The sequence below is a fragment of the Bison bison genome, unplaced genomic scaffold, assembly GCF_000754665.1.
Source record: "Bison bison bison isolate TAMUID 2011002044 unplaced genomic scaffold, Bison_UMD1.0 scf7180017864489, whole genome shotgun sequence".
Classification (NCBI taxonomy): Eukaryota; Metazoa; Chordata; class Mammalia; order Artiodactyla; family Bovidae; genus Bison; species Bison bison.
Genome location: NW_011495048.1, coordinates 10,798,097 through 10,817,810, shown reverse-complemented (window position 1 = coordinate 10,817,810; position 19,714 = coordinate 10,798,097). Strand labels below are relative to the sequence as shown.

The 19,714-nt window shown below is 49.2% G+C and overlaps 2 protein-coding genes across 8 annotated transcripts in view; one reads left to right on the top strand and one right to left on the bottom strand.

Moving 5' to 3' along the window:
* The window catches only part of RAB1A (RAB1A, member RAS oncogene family), a 29,936-nt gene extending 27,905 nt beyond the window's left edge, over positions 1-2,031 (top strand). The window contains exon 6 of the mRNA XM_010863322.1: positions 216-2,031. Within this exon, the coding sequence (XP_010861624.1) occupies positions 216-413 (198 nt within the window). The 3' untranslated portion in view covers positions 414-2,031. The remainder of the gene's footprint in view (positions 1-215) is intronic.
* CEP68 (centrosomal protein 68kDa) overlaps positions 1,633-19,714 on the bottom strand; it is a 27,312-nt gene continuing 9,230 nt past the window's right edge. Inside the window, exons 3-8 of one of the 7 annotated variants that reach the window (XM_010863324.1) lie at positions 17,265-17,657; positions 14,156-15,667; positions 12,685-12,807; positions 9,917-10,013; positions 6,078-6,250; positions 1,633-5,107 (exon numbers count right to left, since the gene is read on the bottom strand). In XM_010863324.1, coding sequence (XP_010861626.1) covers positions 5,084-5,107; positions 6,078-6,250; positions 9,917-10,013; positions 12,685-12,807; positions 14,156-15,667; positions 17,265-17,615 — 2,280 coding nt within the window. In that variant the 5' untranslated portion in view covers positions 17,616-17,657 and the 3' untranslated portion in view covers positions 1,633-5,083. Of the gene's footprint in view, positions 7,446-9,916; positions 10,014-12,684; positions 12,808-14,155; positions 15,668-17,264; positions 17,658-19,714 lie in introns of all 7 variants that reach the window. The other 6 variants (XR_827309.1, XM_010863323.1, XM_010863327.1 and 3 more) reach the window with 6 other exon arrangements.

Genomic DNA, 19,714 nt, shown 5'->3' with positions numbered 1-19,714 from the left:
GGGTTGAACCCGTGCCCCCACATATTGGAAGCACGGAGTCTTCACTGGACTGCCAGGGAAGTCCCCACCTTAACTTTTAAAATACATGCACTAGAAACTTTGACAGTGATCATTCGTGCAGTCATCTGAGTTCAGTAAACTTAGTCATTCATCATTCCTTATTTCAGATGGTGAAAAAGATTTTTCAATTAATTTTGCCTTACATATTCTCTTAGGAATTTGCTGATTCCCTTGGAATTCCATTTTTGGAAACCAGTGCTAAGAATGCAACGAATGTAGAACAGTCTTTCATGACGATGGCAGCTGAGATTAAAAAGCGAATGGGTCCTGGAGCAACAGCTGGTGGTGCCGAGAAGTCCAATGTTAAAATTCAGAGCACTCCGGTCAAGCAGTCAGGTGGAGGTTGCTGCTAAAATTTGCCTCCATCCTTTTCTCACAGCAATGAATTTGCAATCTGAACCCAAGTGAAAAAAACAAAATTGCCTGAATTGTACTGTATGTAGCTGCACTACAACAGATTCTTACCGTCTCCACAAAGGTCAGAGATTGTAAATGGTCAATACTGACTTTTTTTTTATTCCCTTGACTCAAGACAGCTAACTTCATTTTCAGAACTGTTTTAAACCTTTGTGTGCTGGTTTATAAAATAATGTGTGTAATCTTTGTTGCTTTCCTGATACCAGACTGTTTCCGTGGTTGGTTAGAATATATTTTGTTTTGATGTTTATATTGGCATGTTTAGATGTCAGGTTTAGTCTTCTGAAGATGAAGTTCAGCCATTTTGTATCAAACAGCACAACCAGTGTCTGTCACTTTCCATGCATAAAGTTTAGTGAGATGTTATATGTAAGATCTGATTTGCTAGTTCTTCCTTGTAGAGTTATAAACGGAAAGATTACACTATCTGATTAATAGTTTCTTCATACTCTGCATATAATTTGTGGCTGCAGAATATTGTAATTTGTTGCACACTATGTAACAAAACAACTGAAGATATGTTTAATAAATATTGTACTTATTGGAAGTAATATCAAACTGTATGGTGATAAGTATTGTTTTAATTCTTATGGCTAAAGGGAAATAGAGCCTTGCATTATACTCAAAACAGCCATTTGTGTGTGCAACCAGGGCATTGTAGACAACTATCTTAGAGCAGCATCCAATATACTTTCCAGATAATATACCCAGTAAATGACCTAGGGAGGCTTATGTGCTGCACAGGGATTTAACCAAGCTTAGTGGTTCAGGGAGATTAAATTTTATGAAAGTAAGTTTTAGAATGTATGCTACCTAGCCTATTCTCTCTGATCTTTCTCTAGAACCATTTGAAATGGCTTCACTGATCAACATTTGATTCTTCTGTGGTAGAGGTGGAAAACACCACCTTTCCTTAATTGGCAGACGAACACGTGTGCTAATACTGTTTCTTCCATGTTTGGAGTCAGATGTCAGCTGTTTTATCCTCCACAATTGTATACCTTAGGTTGGAGGCGAGTTAAAGCATTAAAGTAGGAAGCAGGAAATTTACTATTTGCCCTAATTTTAGAAAATATGTCCCTTAAAATCAGCTGAAAACCTGAATGCTGGGTGGGAGTAATAAATAAGAGAAATATTTATTTCAGTTGAATTTTGCACATGTGAAAATTTTGTTAACTAGGACCTTAAAGATCCTAGGGTTTGTTTTTATTGTGGGGGAACAAAAATCTTTTGCTAACTCTGGCATTTTAAGGTGATAGAAGTCAAAGATAGTTTCCTTCGGGTTGAAATAGTAACCAAAATATTCTTTACTTAGGGGCGTGGGATGTGGCTGTTGGCTACACATTTTATGGTGGGGTCTTTAATTCAGTGATAAAATTTAATCTAAAAACAAGCCAAAAATTATAGGTTTCTTTATTTTCACTAAACAGGCAACTGAAATACATGGTACAAAAATAAGTGGTAAGATTATTGTAAAATGAATGGACAGAATAAATATTCAATTTAATTTTCCATCTATGAGAATTTCACAATAAAATCACAGTTTACTTTGTATTATAGATGTGCTTGTTGGGTCTATTCATCTTCACATAAGGCAACTGAAAAACTCCTCAAGCTACCAATAGTTATTTGGGTGAAATTTTTTTAGTGCTTCAAAGGTTTATTTTTTTGCCTTATCAATACAGTACAAATAATTCAGAAACATTTTTAAAGTAGATGATACAAATTTCAGACAATGTAATGCACTTTTGTTTTATACAACAAGTTGTTCAAACTGTCAGCTTTTTCTTGGTGAGTTAGCAAAAAAATTATGTGAATTTGAGGTGTAAGCATATTTACATATTTATTTTTGAAAATTCTAGTGTTCTTTTCCTTGTGGTAGTCAAGACTGGGACAAGATGTTTCAGCACGCTTCACTACTTGCTTAATGAATGCAGTTTGGGGGATACTCCATTCCTACCCCCACTTTCAAGTACAAATATTTCAAGCTACATTATGGGCTTTTAATAATCCATTCACTCAGTAAAGGGAATTATTGCTTGCCGTATTTTGTAAGGTTGCTATGAATTAGCTCACATGTTCTAAACCTAAGCAGTCACAGTCTCTGGAAATCCTTGCAAAATGATAGCCATTCTGGTCTAAGCAATGACGTTTTATGACTTTGGACCAAAATTTCCTTTAGCATGTATGTTGTCATTGCAGCATATTTTACATCCGCCCTTCTTTGTGTTCCCATTTAAGCTTCAAAATATCATTGTATTGACATTGTCTATTGGCAGATGAGCTTAAGCCATGGAGCTGCAACAAGAACCCAGGTTTTGAAACTGCCAATCTAGCTCCCAGTACTGCCACTTGCCTGTGGACTTAAGTTCTACTACTTTAAGGGACTACTAGGAAATTATACCACAGGTAAACTTGGGGTTTTGTAACCACATGATGTGTCACTGTGAGCCACTGCTGTCCTTAAGGCTAATGCTAGAATCAAACCTGGCCGTGTCTGCTCATGAAATGCTGCTGGCAGCATCTAGTCAGAAGCAATTTCCGCTTGAGTTTTAAGGGAGGTCTTAAACCTATAGCACTGCCGAAGATACCATTAATAGCTGTGCTGATGCTCTTCAGTGATATTTATGAGCAGGTCCAGAGTAGGCAAAGGAAGTGAACAAAAACATCTTTAGATCATCGCCTGGTAAAAGTAATAGTTTTTTACAAAACAGGGCACTCTGAAATAAAATATTCTGTGAAAATTTCTGTCAGCTGAAGCCTATTATTAGATCGAATGGCACTTTTAGCTTTCAACTACTGTAAAATACCATTGGTCACTTTGAAGATGATAATCCTATAGAAACAATTTTTTTGCTAACTAGTTAAGGCATTTTCATGCCTAGCAAAATGTCAGTAAATGGGTTTAACTCCCAAGGGCTTATCCTGTAACACACTCATTGGAAAGGCATGTACCAATTTATAGTCACATCAAAGAGAAGGTGAAATATATCAGTTTAAGTACAGAGGCTATAAGATATGCCTTCTGAACCAATTAAGGCCTTTAAGACTATTTTACATATATAATAATCTGCTAGGAAGGTGTTCTGTCTTTTTAAATCTATGTACAGAACCAAGATTAAAACTGAGACAGCAGAATCAAAATTATGCCTTTAAGCATTTTGATAAATACTAGAATGGCAGAGGCACTTGAAATACTCCATTTTATATAACTGTTACTGAATTTTATAGTTTCCCTTTAGAATTAAAATCTTTAAACATTAAAACTTATTAACAGCTTATTTTCCAGTTTAAACTCTTGAGGATTTTAGTTCACAGAGATGGATGAGATGGTGTTAAGTTGCTCAGCTTTAAGTTCTAAACTTCTCTTAAAGAGGGTAATTTTCTATTTAGTATTTTATTCTGAGGGGTATCAGAAGACTGCTTTATGAGAGTAACTGTTCTAATGTTACCTGCTCTGGGTTCAGGTGATTTGTCCATTTCTTTATAAATCAAAGTATCTTCCTTTCTTAAGCACCCTCCCTCAAGTGAGAACCTAGAGTTTGAGAAAGGATTTTGACTTTCTTGAAGTGTTATCACATATTTAAGTGTGGAGGACCCTTTCCTCAGGTCATAGCCTACTGGAACACAAGTAAACAGGCAAAGTGCTTTCCTCCTTCCATGCACATTCACAGCCAATAAAACATTTTGAAAGCGCTGCTTTGTTTTTGCAGAATGTGTGGTTACCAGCAATGGCCAATCATTTTACTTTAAAAAGCTAGAGTTGGCTTTAAATGGTTGCTCCTTGGTCCCTCCCCCCCCCTTAAGGTATTCACATGTCAACTCCCAAAGAAACAAAAGAATTCCCTTTTCCCCTCACCATGAACAGCCTTAGCTTCTACAGCTATTTAACCAGGCTGTGTGAGCCTATCCATGCCCTTCTGACTCTTCCCAGGGAGGAGTGCAGGATGCCTCCTCCTGGAGGTACCCTGAAGGCAGATCATTAGTGGGCTGAAGCTCAATGGCAGCTTCTTAAGCCCCTATCATTCTCCTTTAAAATGTTAGGCAGGCAGATGGAGCCCTGAGCACTTAAGATGATAAAAGGTATCTTTGCAGCCCAAAATAATTTACAGAAGTTCTATTTGTTCAAAACTTTCTATTAATTTGGAGAGTCTGAATATCTTCTACAGTCTTCAGAGAGTGATTTATAAGCCTAGTCACTTTTTGTCTTTTGGATCCTCTTGTATGCCTGAGAACACCAAGTACTGGGTACCTTCTTTCTCCTACCAGCTTTCTTTAAATGATCTCAGTACACAGAGTAGTTTAGGAGTTCTGTCTCCTCTTTTTAACTGGACGGAGGGAGAGGAAACCCTGTAAGCCTTGTCTGCATTATTTGAACAACTGCAAAGCTACATGCTCTTTGTAGAGAAGCACCAAAGGAAAACCTTAACTGGAAAGGACTCATTTAAATAAAAACAGTAACTCAACAGCCCTTACTTTCAGGGAAAAGAAAGGCATTTTAAAGCTAGTACATTAGAGTCACATTTCCCACTTGGTTTCAGAATTAAATGGCTCTCACAAGGACTTCCGAAAGTTTCCAAATAGCCACATTTTGACTGACAGATAATTACATCTCATTCAGAGAAGATGCCTAAAGAGAAAGAGAAGCATCTGTTACAGGCAGAATGCTGCAGAGGAAGAAATGACATGGCAATCATCTGCATTCATTTTAGAATTAAAATGACTACTACCCTAGATTTATTTGATGCAAATACAGGGACTCCCTGCTCCCGAGATACCTGGATTTATCCCTTACCTTCTTTTATTTGCAGTGAATTCTCACCCAGGAAATCTGAGTTAAACGCCAGATTTTGGCAGTAGGAGAAGTTTTGGAAGAAGCGTGCTCCAGTTGTGGCGGCATGGTGTTGGGCAGTGGTAGCCCCAGAGTGGGCAGCAGTCCCTCTTTGCTCTCAGCTTCTGTTCCTACCTGTGACATCTCCAAGGCCTGGTGCTCCCATCTATCCATCCCCTAACCCTAGCCATCCCCTAACCCTTTTTTGGAGGGGAGTAGTGTGTGACATTTTCAGAGAGCATTTTCAGGAAAAGAAGGTGTGGGGAGTTGTAACTCAGGATCCCTGTGGCTACTTGGCTTTGTCAAGAGTTGCTTACCGATGGAGCACCACATGAGCTGGGTGGGAAGAGCCTACAGGATAGAGGCAGCCTGTACCAGAGAATCGTATGTGCACAGACATAACAAAGTTGGTACAGGTAAAGTCTACAGTTGTTTCCACGGGTGGGGAGGGGTGACATGTCGGCCATTTAAGATGGAAGCACAGAGCACCCTAGTCCTCAGCAGGCACAGGGCGGAAAGTGAGCAATGGAGCGTGCCGCTTTCATCACCACAGAAAGCGCCCCCCCCGCCCCACTCCCTGGCAATGGCAGCATCTCCCCTTTTCAGTTCCAGGGGCTTCTCCCAGCCTCTCGCCTCTTATTTGTTTCAGTAGCTTTTTTAGTTGAAGGAGCTTCTAAGAAACAGCCAACTATTAGAACAGGAACTCTGTTCCAGAATCAGGCACTGGGGTCTGAGGACAAGTTTCCTCCTCTGGGGTTGCTCTACTTACCAGGCTAATTCCCTTCACACCGGTGCTCCTGTGTGCTGCTGGCGTGCTGTCGGGGGTGAGGGTGCAGCCGGCCAGTGTGTCTAGGGAGGCCAAGATGGTGTCGTACAGGCGATCCGCGTGGCTCTCCAGCGCGCTGGGCTGCCTAGAGATCCTGCCCAGGACATCCTTTAACACTAACAAATGAGTTTTAAAGCAGTAAGGCCAAAGACACAACACAAGTGTGCCTTCAAGGAACATACCAGGGTGTAGCAGAAAGCAGGAACATGGCCACAGTTTCACAATGTCCACTTAAAAAATACTCCCTGGACCGAACTGCACTGCGGAATCTATGTTGTTAACTTGTGATTGATGCTGAATTGTCTCAATGGCTCCACTCTGGAGTTACACATTCACAAAAATGCACAAGAGACATGGTTGTCTGATGACTGGTATTATCTGAGTTTTAGAGATAAGACCCCTGGCTCATACCCGGATCCTGTGGGGCTGAAGCCTGAAATGAAAACAGCAGGCCACCATGAGGACTCTGGGTCCTGCTACCAGGTCCCATCAGCTTGTTGGCTGTGGGACTGTCATTTAGCACATTTATGGGTGATGCGGTAACGTAACATGGGATTGCTTGTGAACCCTTTTTGGTGGGTCCTAAATGAATAGACTTCAAGAGAAAATTACCTGAAAGCAGGCTAAGACAAGATGGTTCATGAGGCCAAGGTTCCAACCCCTACAGGCCAAGTTTTGAGGAAGGGAGGGGCCAGGTTCAGAGTGCATCAACACACAGCAGGCTTGTTTATTTCTTTTAAAAACTTCGACTTCCTTTGTTAAACACAAAGGCTGCTTTTGCTTCCTGTGCCTTTTATCAGCTGTGTTCACCCTCTCCCTAATTTCCTGCCACAGCTGCAACATCTGTGAGCAGAGGAAGGGAAAGGGGAAGCTGTGTTATCTGCAGAGGATGCCAGCAGATGGGTGGAAGGAGGAACAGGCTGTGGAACTTAGCCCCTAGGGAAGCCACAGCGGTGCAGCATCATCAGGGCAAAGTGCCAGCCTGACAGTTTAGAACAATCGGCAGGGCAGGCTGAGGAATGCAGCCAGGGCCCCTGGCACAGCTCACCTGTAAGGGTGAGTGGGTCAGGTTCTCTCCTCCAAGTTCACCGGTCATGTGAACAGTCCTGTGTGGGGTCAGTGGAATTCAAGGGGCCTTTGGTTTTTGAACTTTTATTTTAAAATGTTAGAACATTTGGTTGGGGCCAAACAAAAGGGAAGCTGGAACAGTGATGAAATTCTCTTTCCCAGTTGAGACTTCAATGTTTTCACTGAATACATGCATACAGGGCCCTGGTTCAGCTCGATGTCAATAGGTTCTAGTCGTCTGATCTAGAATAATGAGGAGTTAGGGTGTAAGGCAGGACTGTTACTTCATGTACCAAGGTAACCGGGTCAAAATGTAGTGAAAACTTGCCAGATAACCAAAGGAAAACCCGTTAGCTGGAGGCTGAGATGAACACATTTGGAAGGAATTAATCTGACCTGTCCCTCAGGTTTTGCACATGGCTGAGGATGAGAGTGGGCTCTGAAGAAGTTTGCGGGGACTGGGGTGTCCATGCTTGGGCTCCACTGACTCTGACAGTGTGATCTGGAAGGAAGAGTTGTGCGCCTAGCTGAAGACCCTGTGGATGTCTAGGGGAACCTGTGATTTTCATAAAACAGCCAAGTTCCTGATTAGTCCAAGCAGAGAACTGGGAGGGGCATGGTGTCCATCTGAATGAGCCTGGATACAGACCTGAAAATCACAAAATACCCCAAAGCATCTTTTTTTTTTTTTTGGCCATGCACAGCTTGTGGGATCTTAGTTCCCCAATCAGAGATTGAACTGGGCCTACAGCAGTGAAAGCACCAGGGGATTCCCTGGACCACCAGAGAATTCCCTAAAAGAAAAGTCTCTTATTTAGGCAGTAAAATACCTCTAGACTCCTTTGGAGAGAAGAGCAAAGTGGGACATCATTACCGATTAAGTACTGAGAAGTATTACTGAGTCGATTTTTAAATGAAGGTCCAAGAACAACCTGTAGCTTGTAAGAAACACATGTGGCCTCCAGAAAATTTCCTGGTACTGAGTTCTTTATGCTATTGTGCGTGTGTGCAGGTGCAGGAGCCTGAGTGGGGTATTAGTGCACAGGGGTGGGAGTCAGGCTGCCATGCACTGTGTGGCCCCATGCAGATCCATAGCTCTGTGAAGTGAGAGTATTAACTATCCACCTCACGGGCCTGTGATTAAGTGAAAAAAATGTCAACGGCTTTGGCATGGTGTCTGGCACATAGTACTCAAGACAATGCTGGTATAACAAGTGGCAAAGGAGCCTGGCATAGCAAATTTCTGCCCCAATAAAAATTAAAAAATTCCTAATGCAAGAGCACAGTGGATGAGCCAAAGCAAAGGTGTCCCAAGGGCAAGGGATGCCGTGGGCTCACGTGACGGACAATGGGTAAGTCATGCCCTGCTGAAACCCTTCAGTGGCTCCCCCCAGCAAAACCCCTCTGCCACGCTGTTTTCAGTCCTGGGGGTTTCTTCCTTCCCAGGGGACATCTGGCAGTGTCTGGAGATGTTTGGGGTTGTCAAAACCGAGGAGGTATACTATTGGCATTTACTGGGCAGAGGCCGGGGATGCTGATAAGCACGGTGCAACAACAGGACAGCTGTCCTCACGACAGCGCGTCCCGTGGCCCAGTGTCAGCAGTGCTCAGGCTGGGACACTTGGCACCACCTCCCTACCACACACCCACCCACCACTGCTGGTCAGGCGCGCGCCACCTCTCCCTTCTCAAGCCAGTGGACCCTGCCCACTTTGTTCACACTGTTTTGCTTCCAGTGGAAATCCCACTTCACTCCAAAACTGAGGCAAAACACAGATGGGCTTTTTCAGCACTTGCTTGCTCAGTCTTACAGAAACATAGGGACTGCTCTGAGGGGTCCATCAATTCCTTGCTTTAACTTAGCATTCTCCTGTCATATTCGTCCTATCATACCTGCCCCCAGCAAGGGCAAGGCCAACTGTAAACACCTGCACCCTGAGATGCACTCTCAGAGTCTGATTTTCTCACCTTCCTAATCTGGGAATCCATCCTGCGAAAGGGGCTCAAGCTTAGTTTGTGTACCACCGTCCACCTGTTCCCTTCTCATCAGTTCACTTCTTCCTTCAGTCTCTTCCCATAGAACAGATTGACTGCTCTCAGGTCCTGGAACAAATCCTCCCCCAAAGCAGATAACGAGAGAGGGGTCCAGCCTGCAGGGCAAAAGGAAGGGAGCCCTGTAGGCTCCCCAGTGTCCTTGGCTCCCCTAAGCTAAGGGGAGCTGAACTAAAGCCAGCATTCCCACCAAGGACTCCACCAAGGAAAGGCAGAAGCTTAAAGAGCACTGTTCTTGGGGCTTCCCTTGTGGTCCAGTGGCTGGGACTCCGTGCTCTCAATCAGGGGCCTTGGTTTAATCCCTGGTCAGGGGACTAGATCCCACATCCAGCAGCAAGGTTCACACGCTGCAGCTGAAGCTCCTGCATGCTGCTAAGACTGAGCACAGCCATATATATATTAAAGTATAAAAAAAAAAGTGCATCTTTCTTGCAGGCTCAATGCCTGACTTCTCACACCCGCAGGGCTGTGACTGCCTCATCACGTGTTTGTGGGGCCATGAAGATGCGAGAAGCTGGCAGTCGACTGTGGGAGTCAAAGGCAATGGGTGTGGACACGAGGGATTCTTGTACACTGGCTCCGCCTGGTGACAGAGTGGGTCCCGGACTTGCACTGAGAGGTTATATTAAGCACCAGCTAAATTCAAAACCCAAGCATCTCACCTGGGGTATTATCCAGCAGGCTCTGAAGCAGGATCTCCCCTTTCTGTAAGACACTCTCCGTCAGGGACTGGTGTTCATCTATATCTTTCTTAAATTGCTTAGAGCATAACAGAAAAAAACAGGAAAAAGCTTTATTACTACCATTTCACAAAAGTCATTAAAAATGATCTTTTCTTTGGTAGTTGGACTCCCCTTTAACCCACCCACTCTTCAGGATTCCCCAAGTAAACAGTGCAGTAGTTTAACCTCATCTTCTTTGAGCCCAAAGCAAACCCAGAGTCAATCCTGTTTTTCTGTTTACAACTTGACAAAAGCAGAGTTTTCTTTTCCCTGGCAGAGCCTGGCTCCTGAACAGCCTGGAGGCCGGGATTCCTGTGTGGGCTACACCTCAAAGGGTCCCATTTAGGCTCACGGGCCTGTTGAGACTGTCTTCCATTCTAGTGGACCCGCAGAGCCACAGAGGCGCCTTCAGTGTGGCCACAGGCAGCTGCAGCCTGCCCCACGTCCTCCCTGTCCCGCTCTCTCTGGACCTGAGGCCGTGGGATGGCGTCAGGGAAGCTGTGAGTCTCCTGAGCGGTTGATTTCTTTTCCCCTTGCAGTACCAAGCCTTGTAACCGTTTCTGGTTTTTCCTTCAGCTGCTAAGATGTGAAGTCAAATCCATGACCACCTTCAGCCAGGGTGCAGTTCACATTCTGAAGTTGCAGTTTTACTTCTGGATTTACTATATTCCTGTCTTGTTTTCGTTTGCCCTAATTACCTGTATTGATTATTTCTTCTTTAGTTCTCTGCAGTTTATATGCTGCCACAAACCCACTGTGTTAAGACAAAATACACAAGACAGGGTCACAAGTGAAACGTGTGTGAACCAGTGTACATGTGCTTATATGTGGTATCTAAGTAGGCTCGAGGCAGCTCACATGTGGGCGTGAGCCAGGCGCCATCCTGGGTGCAGCAGCACTGACAGTGGGGTCCCACCTGGTGATACAGTTGTGTGGATGACACAAGCGGGCTAGGCTTGGCTAACCTGCAGTGACTCCCAGCTCAGCTCTCAGCTCTACCCACAAAGCAGGATAAGTGCATGTGACTGGCCTGACACGCAGAGGACAGGAGGAGAATAAAGTGGTGGCAACAGAGCTGCTGTGAGGCGCCTGCTAGGAGGGGAGTGGGGCGGAGGCCTGCTGGAAAGGCCACCCCAGTGGGTCCAAACTCCAAGCAGTGCCCTCTCCATGGTGGTGCTGCCCTGGGCCTCCTGGGAGTGGGCCCTCACACTCAGCCTTCCTCTCCTCTCTCAAGTGTGCTCTGGGAAAGGAACTCTGGCAACCACTCTCCATTCAGCAGGAAGCAGCATTCCCACGAGGGTAGGGCAGCTGGCCCACCCAGGCAAGGCCTTGCCCCTCAATTTTAGTTGGCTCCAAGTTGGAAAACAAAGGGTCCCCCGTCTTGCCTGGGTGTGGAAGGAGCTCTGAGTTGGGTGGTGTGGCCCTGGCTTGGTCACAAGTAAATCACACACTCTTCTATTCAAAGAACTGTCCCAGAAAACTGGACTAAACCACAAGTTCAGGCCACAAACACTACCTCTGCTCCTCCGGAAGAGGCAACAGAAAGACTGGGTCAACCAGACAGATGCACTGTAAGCCAGCAGGTGGCTCAGTTGATGTGAATATCAGTATCAAGTGATATCAGTACTGACTGATACTTTATCATCCAATTCAGAACACTTCTGAGAATGAAAGAGGGCCTACTGATAACTATGCCAGAACAGCACAAAATGTCACAAAATACACCCATTACAAAGTTAACCAGGACCCACAAAGAGATCGTTAAAATAACAAAATCTAAAAAGAGGTAACCCCTACCCTTCAAAAGAATACCTTGAGAAGCAAACTGGGTCATATTTTGGTTTAAATACCATCAAAATGCCTTGTGTGTATTCTGGAGTCAGTGCAATTCAGCTCAAATCCTAAAAATACCAGTCAGGGCTGTCCAACAGAGTTTTCTGGGATGATAGAAATGTTCTAAAGGCTCTATTCAATATGGTAGCCACCAGACAAATGTGATGACCAAACACTCGGAATGTGGCCAGAACTGAAAAACTTAATCTTTTAATTTTACTTAATTTCAGTAGTCTTGTGATTTCCTAACAATGCAGATCTCTGTCTATCAATCCCTGAGAATCTGTAAAGTGAAAGTCAGCTGTGTCCGACTCTTTGTGACCCCATGGACTACAGTCCATGGAATTCTCCAGGCCAGAATACTGGAGTGGGTAGCCTTTCCCTTCTCCAGGGGATCTTCCCAACCCAGGGATCGAACCCAGGTCTCCCACATTGCAGGCAGATTCTTTACCAGCTGAGCCACAAGGGAAGCCCAAGAATACCAGAGCAGGTAGCCTGGCCCTTCTCCAAGGAATCTCCCCAACCCAGGAATCGAACTGGAGTCTCCTGCATTGCTTTACCAACTGAGCTATCAGGGAAGCCTGAGACATTTGGAAAATCACATTGCAAATAACCCTGAAGTATTCTGGATTGAAGGTAAATAAAATGGACTTTCTTCAAGCTCTACTTGGTCTGGGAAGTAACTCATACATGTTAGTTTTTCAGCATTAAGGATTTGAAAAGAATTAGATTTCCAGTAAGATGTCTGATTAGATTTCAGGTAAAAGTCAATGGATCATGACACTGTGCATCAGTCACCCAAACTTTGACCTTCTAATCAAGTAATTTACCACCATCTAGTGAGTGAACAGTCAGAAACCAGGACCACTTATTACCCGGTAAAGCTGCAGAGAAGACTTGAGGCCTGTGAGGTTGGATCTGGGTGCAGTGAGGTGGTCAGTAGTGTCTGCAACATTATACAGCCAGTGGATCAGCTCTTCCAGCTGACAACAAAATGTCTGTGTGGACAAATAAATCGTGTGTCACCCATGGAACCACAGGCTAAAAATATCTGGGGGATCCCAGGCTACAGGCTGCATTCCCCACCAAGGTGTTATCTCCCCTCTGCTCCTGGTCTGTCCCCACCCGTGACTCGACTTCTGCCAGGGCAACATGGAGGGCTCACCATGGCTCTGTGGCCCCTTGGTCTGTGAAGGGCCAGCCCTGTGTGCAGGGACAGGGCAGGGCACATGGGGGAGAGGGCAGCGGGCAAAGAGCGGCCCAGAAGGGACCTGCCCGACACAGGTCAGTTCCTCAGTCAGCACTGTACTGACTGTAGAACTGCTCCTGGGGAAGATGTGGACATAGAACATGGGACCGTGACCAAGACTGACCTGATCCTACACCTGAAAACAACTGAAGCTGCTTGTCCCTGTGCTGCTCCTTCCCGCCCAGGGAGCCGGGCCCCAGACTCCTGCCAGCCACTCACCAGGGGCTGGGAGCCCAGGCCTGTACCCCACGGCTTCACTCTTCCACATGCTAACACCTGTACCACCTGCTCCACAGTACAAAGTCCACATGACACCACAGGGCAGGCTAAAGCCCTCCTTGAGAGCTAGAAAACTTCTGCGGCGTCGCTCCTGGGGACACAGCCCTCGGCTGGCTGCCCTGCTGCGGGTGGACACATCTGGGCGCTCAGGCGGGAGGCAGGCCCTGGGCTCTCCCAGGGTGTGGACAGCTGCGCGCCTAAACATCCTCATGTGAGGGACTGTACAAGGTCCAGGACATGAATTATTTCATTTAACCCACACAACGACCAAGGAGGCAAAGCTCCACATCCTACCAACAAGCAAACTAAAGAGATGGAGCCAAAACACACAACTACCTGGCGCTGACAACCCTGTTCCATGCAGTATCAGCTCCACCTCCTTTCTCACATGGTCCACCAGAGTCCAGCAAGTCTAGGCAACAGTGTGCCTGACACCCTCCAATCTGCAGTTACAGCACTTTATCAAATTAAAGCTCTGGGCAGTCTTTTGGCCAAGAAAACACTTTTATTGAGCCTGTACTTCCTGAAGGCATCTGAGCACAGGTCCCTCTTGTGCAGAGGGCCTCTTGATCCTCAAGGTCAAGCAGCCTGGGGAGTGGTTAGCAGCACAGGCTCTACTCTCACTGACAGTGAAGGCGCAGGTTACCTAACATCTCGCTGCCTTTTCCTCCAGCGTTGACAAGAGAATGCCAGTCCTCATCAGGACTGGACAGAAGGTGCAGTACGGCGCCTGGCACCTAAGTGCTCAACGTCACCAAGCTTCCTACAAGGTCAGTGGACGGGGGAAGAAGGCAACAGTGCCGAGACGCTGAGTTTACCTGCACGCACTGCACGAGTGACTCTTTCCCCTGCTCGCCGCCCTTCCTGGGAGGCTGCCCTTCAGCATCTGGATCCAACACTGCCGACCAGGAGGCGCGCGTTCTCACTGGTCCGGAGGAGACTCCCAGGGCCTGGCTGCTCACCAGACTGCCCTCTCCGGCAGAGCGCCTTGCATGGACGAAGGAGCGTCGCAAACAGTGCTTCTGGTCCTCAGCACTCCAGGACCCTCTGAGGGTAGCCCCGGAGGGAAGCTGGCTTTGGCTGGAGTCTGACGGGAGGGAAGCTGGCCCATCACTGTCTGACACGTCCAGGGAGCTCTGCCCTTCGGCAGCATCCGTGGACAGGGGCACCAAGGTGGGAATGGAGCCCAAATACGAAATCAAGCTAGAAACCTGTGTCAGCCGAGTGGGTAGGGCCAGATACTCGTCGTCACCTTCCACCTCCTCCTGGGGTTTCCATCCAGACTCCTCGCAGGGGAGGCGCCTGAGGCCCTGGCTGGCCCCCTTCTCCCTCTCCAACCCAGGTGAGGACCACCCTTTGTCCCTTGTCCTCAGGCGTGGAGAACCCAGCTCAAGGTGCCGGCCCACAGGTGGCCAGTCCCTCAGGTTCCTCCGGGCTGGCTCTCTGCTCACCCAAGGAGTGGCCCTACCGCTTGGGGCTCTGGGAGTAGAGGCAAAGAGGCCGCAAGATGCTAACCCCACACCACCCTGCTTCTGGGGTACTCCAGAGGGCCCCCGCTTAAGGCTTGGCTCTCTGGGCCCAGAGAATGACAGGGCAGCGGCCTCGGCTGGTGGGCAACTATGGGAGACGTTAGTGGGTGACTTAAGGGTGCTCGCCGGGGAGACAGAGAAGCTATCCAGGTCTATGCCCGAGTCCTGCAGGACGGGCTCAGCCAGCACGTGGCTATCGAGCTGCTTCGGGAGCCGGGGCCCGGGCCTGAGGGGATAGGTGTAGTCCAGCAGATCTTCGTACTCTTTGTTCGGGTTCCAGAGTGGGGAGCGGCGGTCTGGGGAGGGAGGCAGGGGATCGGGCAGCACACAGGCCCAGTACTCCGCCTGGAAGGAGAGACGTCTCCTGCCCAGCCCGGGGGCATCACCCGCTGAGGACACAGGCTGGGGCAACCACTGGAGCCGAGGCCCAGGGCTGACCACTGAGGGCGCTGACGGCGGGACAGCCAGCTCCAAGGAGGAGGAGCCTTTGGCGAGCCAGCCACTCCGAGGCTCCGCCTTTTCCTGGTGACCCTGGAGACTGCTGCCTGGGGAAGAGGCGGACATGCTGCAACTGGAAGATGGTGGCGCGGGAGTCCCTGGGCTCACGGTCGACCTCCACCTCGATGGGCATGGGAAGCCCGAGATGGGAGACTGTGGGCAGAGGTCTGGCACCTGCGGCGATTCCACAGGAGACGGGTCATCTTCGGTGTCAGCATCGTGTCCCAAGCAAAGAGCAGCAGCTCTGGGAATGGCGTGAGTCTGAGGTAGCGCCTCCGGGGCAGGAAGCCTGGTCTCCTCCATCTACAGTGACAGGAGGGAGGGAAAAGATCAAACAGGCGAGCCAGACTTCTCTCTTCGGGGACAACTCTGGGGTGGTTTTGGGGACCCAGATGACCCGGAGGAAAGTTCTTGAAAAGAAGAGCCTGCTACCTGGTGCAAGAGTCAGACACAGTGAGGGTGCAGCTGGAGACGGAGATGAGGGGAGCAGACAGTCCTCCCGGAGCTGATCTCCCCAACCCCCACCACCGTTCCTCCCCGGTTCTTCCTGCACAGATGCCTCCTTCGTGAGCCAGCAGAACTCAAATAGCTCTATCGTGCTGAAGCTGGAACACACTGCCTAACCTCTGAGAAGCGTGCCCTGCGCAAGCAGGACCTCAGCAGTTCCGCTGCTGACAGGACACACATCCGAACCTGGCAGTCAGGCGGCCCACCAGGCCCCACCCGCTCGGCTCACACCCAGCGGTGACTCAATAGTGGCAAAATGAGTCATTCACCCCAGCCTCCTCACTCAGACTTTTAATCAGCTCGATGAAGAGCCCACCCCCAGGGAGGCAGGGTGGCACTAGAGGTTAGGGTGTGGGCTTTAGAACCAGACAGCCCTGAGGCCACCCCTAGCTGCCAGCTCCCAGACTCACTTCTCTCACTTCTGAGCCTCACTTCCCTCACCTGCAAAGCGGGGGTGGTGACAGGGCCGCCTCCTCAGGCTATGCAGATTAAATGAGCTCCAGGGTGAACAATGAGAGCTCAACCAACAGCAGCGCTGCAACAAGCACCAGACTGACACGAACAGCCCATCTCTGTGTTCGCTCACTCAGTCTGACTCAGGTGCCCTGAGCCTCGCAGTGCCCCAGCCCCCTGGCAGGTGGGCCTAGCCTCTGTCTTCTCCCAGGCAGTCACGCTCAGAACTTCCTCATGTCACAGGGCTCTGGGCAGCAGCACGTAGTAGCCAGTGCCACGATGACATGGCACAGATCAAAGCCGTCACCATGAGAGGTCTTGGCAGGCAGACCACCACAGGCTGTCGGAGCTGGGAGGGACAGGTCAATCAGGTGACCTTCCCAACTGTCCTGAGGGCCTGCAAGATCCGGTGGTTTGCCCGAGGTCAGAGACAGTCAGGACTCCCTGCTCCACATGACACCCACTAGGCGAGGTTGCCTGTAGTCAGGGAGGCCCCTGAAATCCTCTTTGCCCAGAGACAGTGCTGCCAGGTCCCCAAGGGCCCAGTGGGATACAGCCCCCAGGAGCCCATGGCCCTGGAACCTTCTTCCCCATGTCTCCCCAGGGGCTCCAGAAAGCCTCCACATCACCAAGTCAAACACAGGACATGGGTCCCCCACCGTGGCTCCCCTGCCTGCCCTCTGGGCAGGATGTCTTGGTCAGAGCATCCCCAATCCTCAAAAGGTCACCAGTCATACTCCTGAAGAAGTGGAGATGCTGTGGACAGAGCTATCTGCTGGGCCCACCTGTCCATATGAGCCTGCAGAACAGAAATCAGCACATTCAAGCTACCTAAGCTCCCCTACCTCCCCACCTTACACGGGTGCTGGGGAAGCTGTAAGATGGTGAGACAATGCTGGAGTGGACTCTCAAAGGACAGCCCCACTACCCTGGTGCCTACCTGACTTCCTGCAGAGGGCAGATCACCAGTCTCCAGGCCAGCAGAAGGCACGCAACCAAAAGCGGGCTTAGACCCACCAGCTGCTGGCTCCCTGCTGGCCCCGCTTGCTGGTGGCTGGCAGGCTCTGGAGGGGCCAGGGCCAACCCCACCATAGCAGGCAGGGCCGGGGAGCCCCTCGGTGCCCTCAACAGGAGAGGCGGGTCCTCCCTCGGCTTCCAGGCGTGGTGGCTGCTCCCCGAGCACAGGCCCTACGGGGATCAGCTCCTGCTCCCCACGGCTCCAGCTCCCACAGGAAGGGGCTTTCGTGTCTGAGGACGCCTCCCCCTCTGCCTTTTCTGCTCCCAGGGCCATTGAGATGTCCCTGGGTCAGGATTCTGCTGAAGCTTCAGCTCCCTACAAGATGGGAAAGGGAGAGACAAAGATAAACTTCCTGCTTCCATGACCAGGAAACCTTTTGTTTCTTAATGATTAAGACAAAATTTTTTTGGCCAAAAGAACAAATAAATGATGGCTACTTCCTCAAAGAAGAACAGAGGTGTGGCTTTTCCTCAGCTCGAGACCCTTCCGAAGGGGAAGCAGGAGCTGTTATCCTGTCCTCTGCGGTTATGTGGCCGGAGCCCACCCTATCATACCTGCCCCCAGCAAGGGCAAGGCCAGCTGTAAACACCTGCACCCCGAGATGCACCCTGAGACCCAACAGATGCCCAGGAGGGTCAGCGCAAGTCCAAACCAGAGTCAAGCTTTGTGCTGCGTGCTAAGTTGCTTCAGTCGTGTCTCTTTTCAACCCCGTACACTGCAGTCACCAGGCTCCTCTAGTCCATGGGATTCTCCAGGCAAGAATACTGAGGTGGGTTGCCATCCCCTCCTCCAGGGGATCTTCCCAACCCAGGAATCAAACCCACATCTATTGCGTCTACCTGCATTGGCAGGTGGGTTCTTTACCACTAGTACTGGGAAGCCTGAGTCATGGTTTGCTGCTGCTGCTGCTGCTGCTAAGTCGCTTCAGTCGTGTCCGACTCCTAGCAACCCCATGGACTGCAGCCCACAAGGCCCTCCGTCCATGGGATTTTCCAGGCAAGAGTACTGGAATGGGTTGCCATTGCCTTCTCCGGAGTCATGGTTTGGTCCTGCCTAAAGTCACCCTTGCTGTCTGAGCCATAATATTTAAAAAAACCTAAGAGCATGGCATCCGGTCCCACTTCATGGCAAACAGAAGGGGAAGATGTGGAAGCAGTGACAGATTTTCTCTTCTTGGGCTCTAAGATTGGTGCAGATGGTGACTGTAGCCATGAAATTAGAAGACAATTGCTTTTTGGCAGGAAAGCTATGACAAACCTAGACAGTGTGTAAAAAGGCAAAGACATCACTTTGCTGATGAAGGTCCACATAGTCAAGGCTACAGTCTTTCCAGTAGTCATGTATGGATGTGAGAGCTGGACCATAAAGGCAGAGCGCTGAAGAACTGATGCTTTGAACTATGGTGCTAGAGAAGACTCTTGAGAGTCCCTTGGAAAGCAAGGAGATCAAACCAGTTAATCCTAAAGGAAATCAACCCTGAATATTCATTGGAAGGACTGATGCTGAAGCTCCAATATTTTGGCCAGCTGATGTGAACAGCCGACTCACTGGAAAACACCTGGGAAAGACTAAAGGCAGAAGAACAGGGTGACAGAGGATGAGATGGCTGGATGGCTTCACTGACTCAATGGACATGAACTTGAGCCAACTCCAAGAGATGGTGAGGGGCAGGGAGGCCTGGTGTGCTGCAGTCCTTGGGGTTGCAAAGAGTCGGACACGACTTGGTGACTGAACACACAAGGTCACCTGTCCCTTTGGCCCAGCCCCACGGGGCCAGGGGCCTGGCTGGGGCCCTCCCTGTGCCAGCGCTGCAGCAGTTGCCGTCACCACAGCCCAGCAGCAGGCAAGCGGCTCCAGCCTGGCTCTGACTGCTCTACTTCAGGCTGTGGCTGAGCTCAGGGCTCCCACAGTGCCTGCTCTGCTGGCGAAGGAGAGGCAGTCGGGAAGCCACACCCTGGGCTGTGCAGCAGGTGGGCACTTCTCATTCCAAGGATGGCCAGGGCTACAGCACCAACTGTCCTCCCGCTGACCTGGGTTCCAATTAATGGGTAACTGAGGGAAGCCGTGGAAGTCCGGGTGGATGACAATGGCAGTGGTCACACGGCATGCAGGCATGTGACAACAACAGACAAGTACACAGGGCAGGCAGCAAGGAGGAGAGAACCAGGGTGAGCCCTTGGGGCGAGGGAAGGAATGACTGGGAGCTGGATCTGAGAACAGAGCCATTCCAACAGGAGCTTCACGGACCACAGAGGGGGGACCCTGAGCCTGAGTGTGCAGGCGAGGGCTCTGCTGGGAGCCATGGCCAGATGAGGCTGGAATGAGAGCAGGCAGGAGAACTCCCGGAGGACTGAACAGGGAGGCAAGGGAGT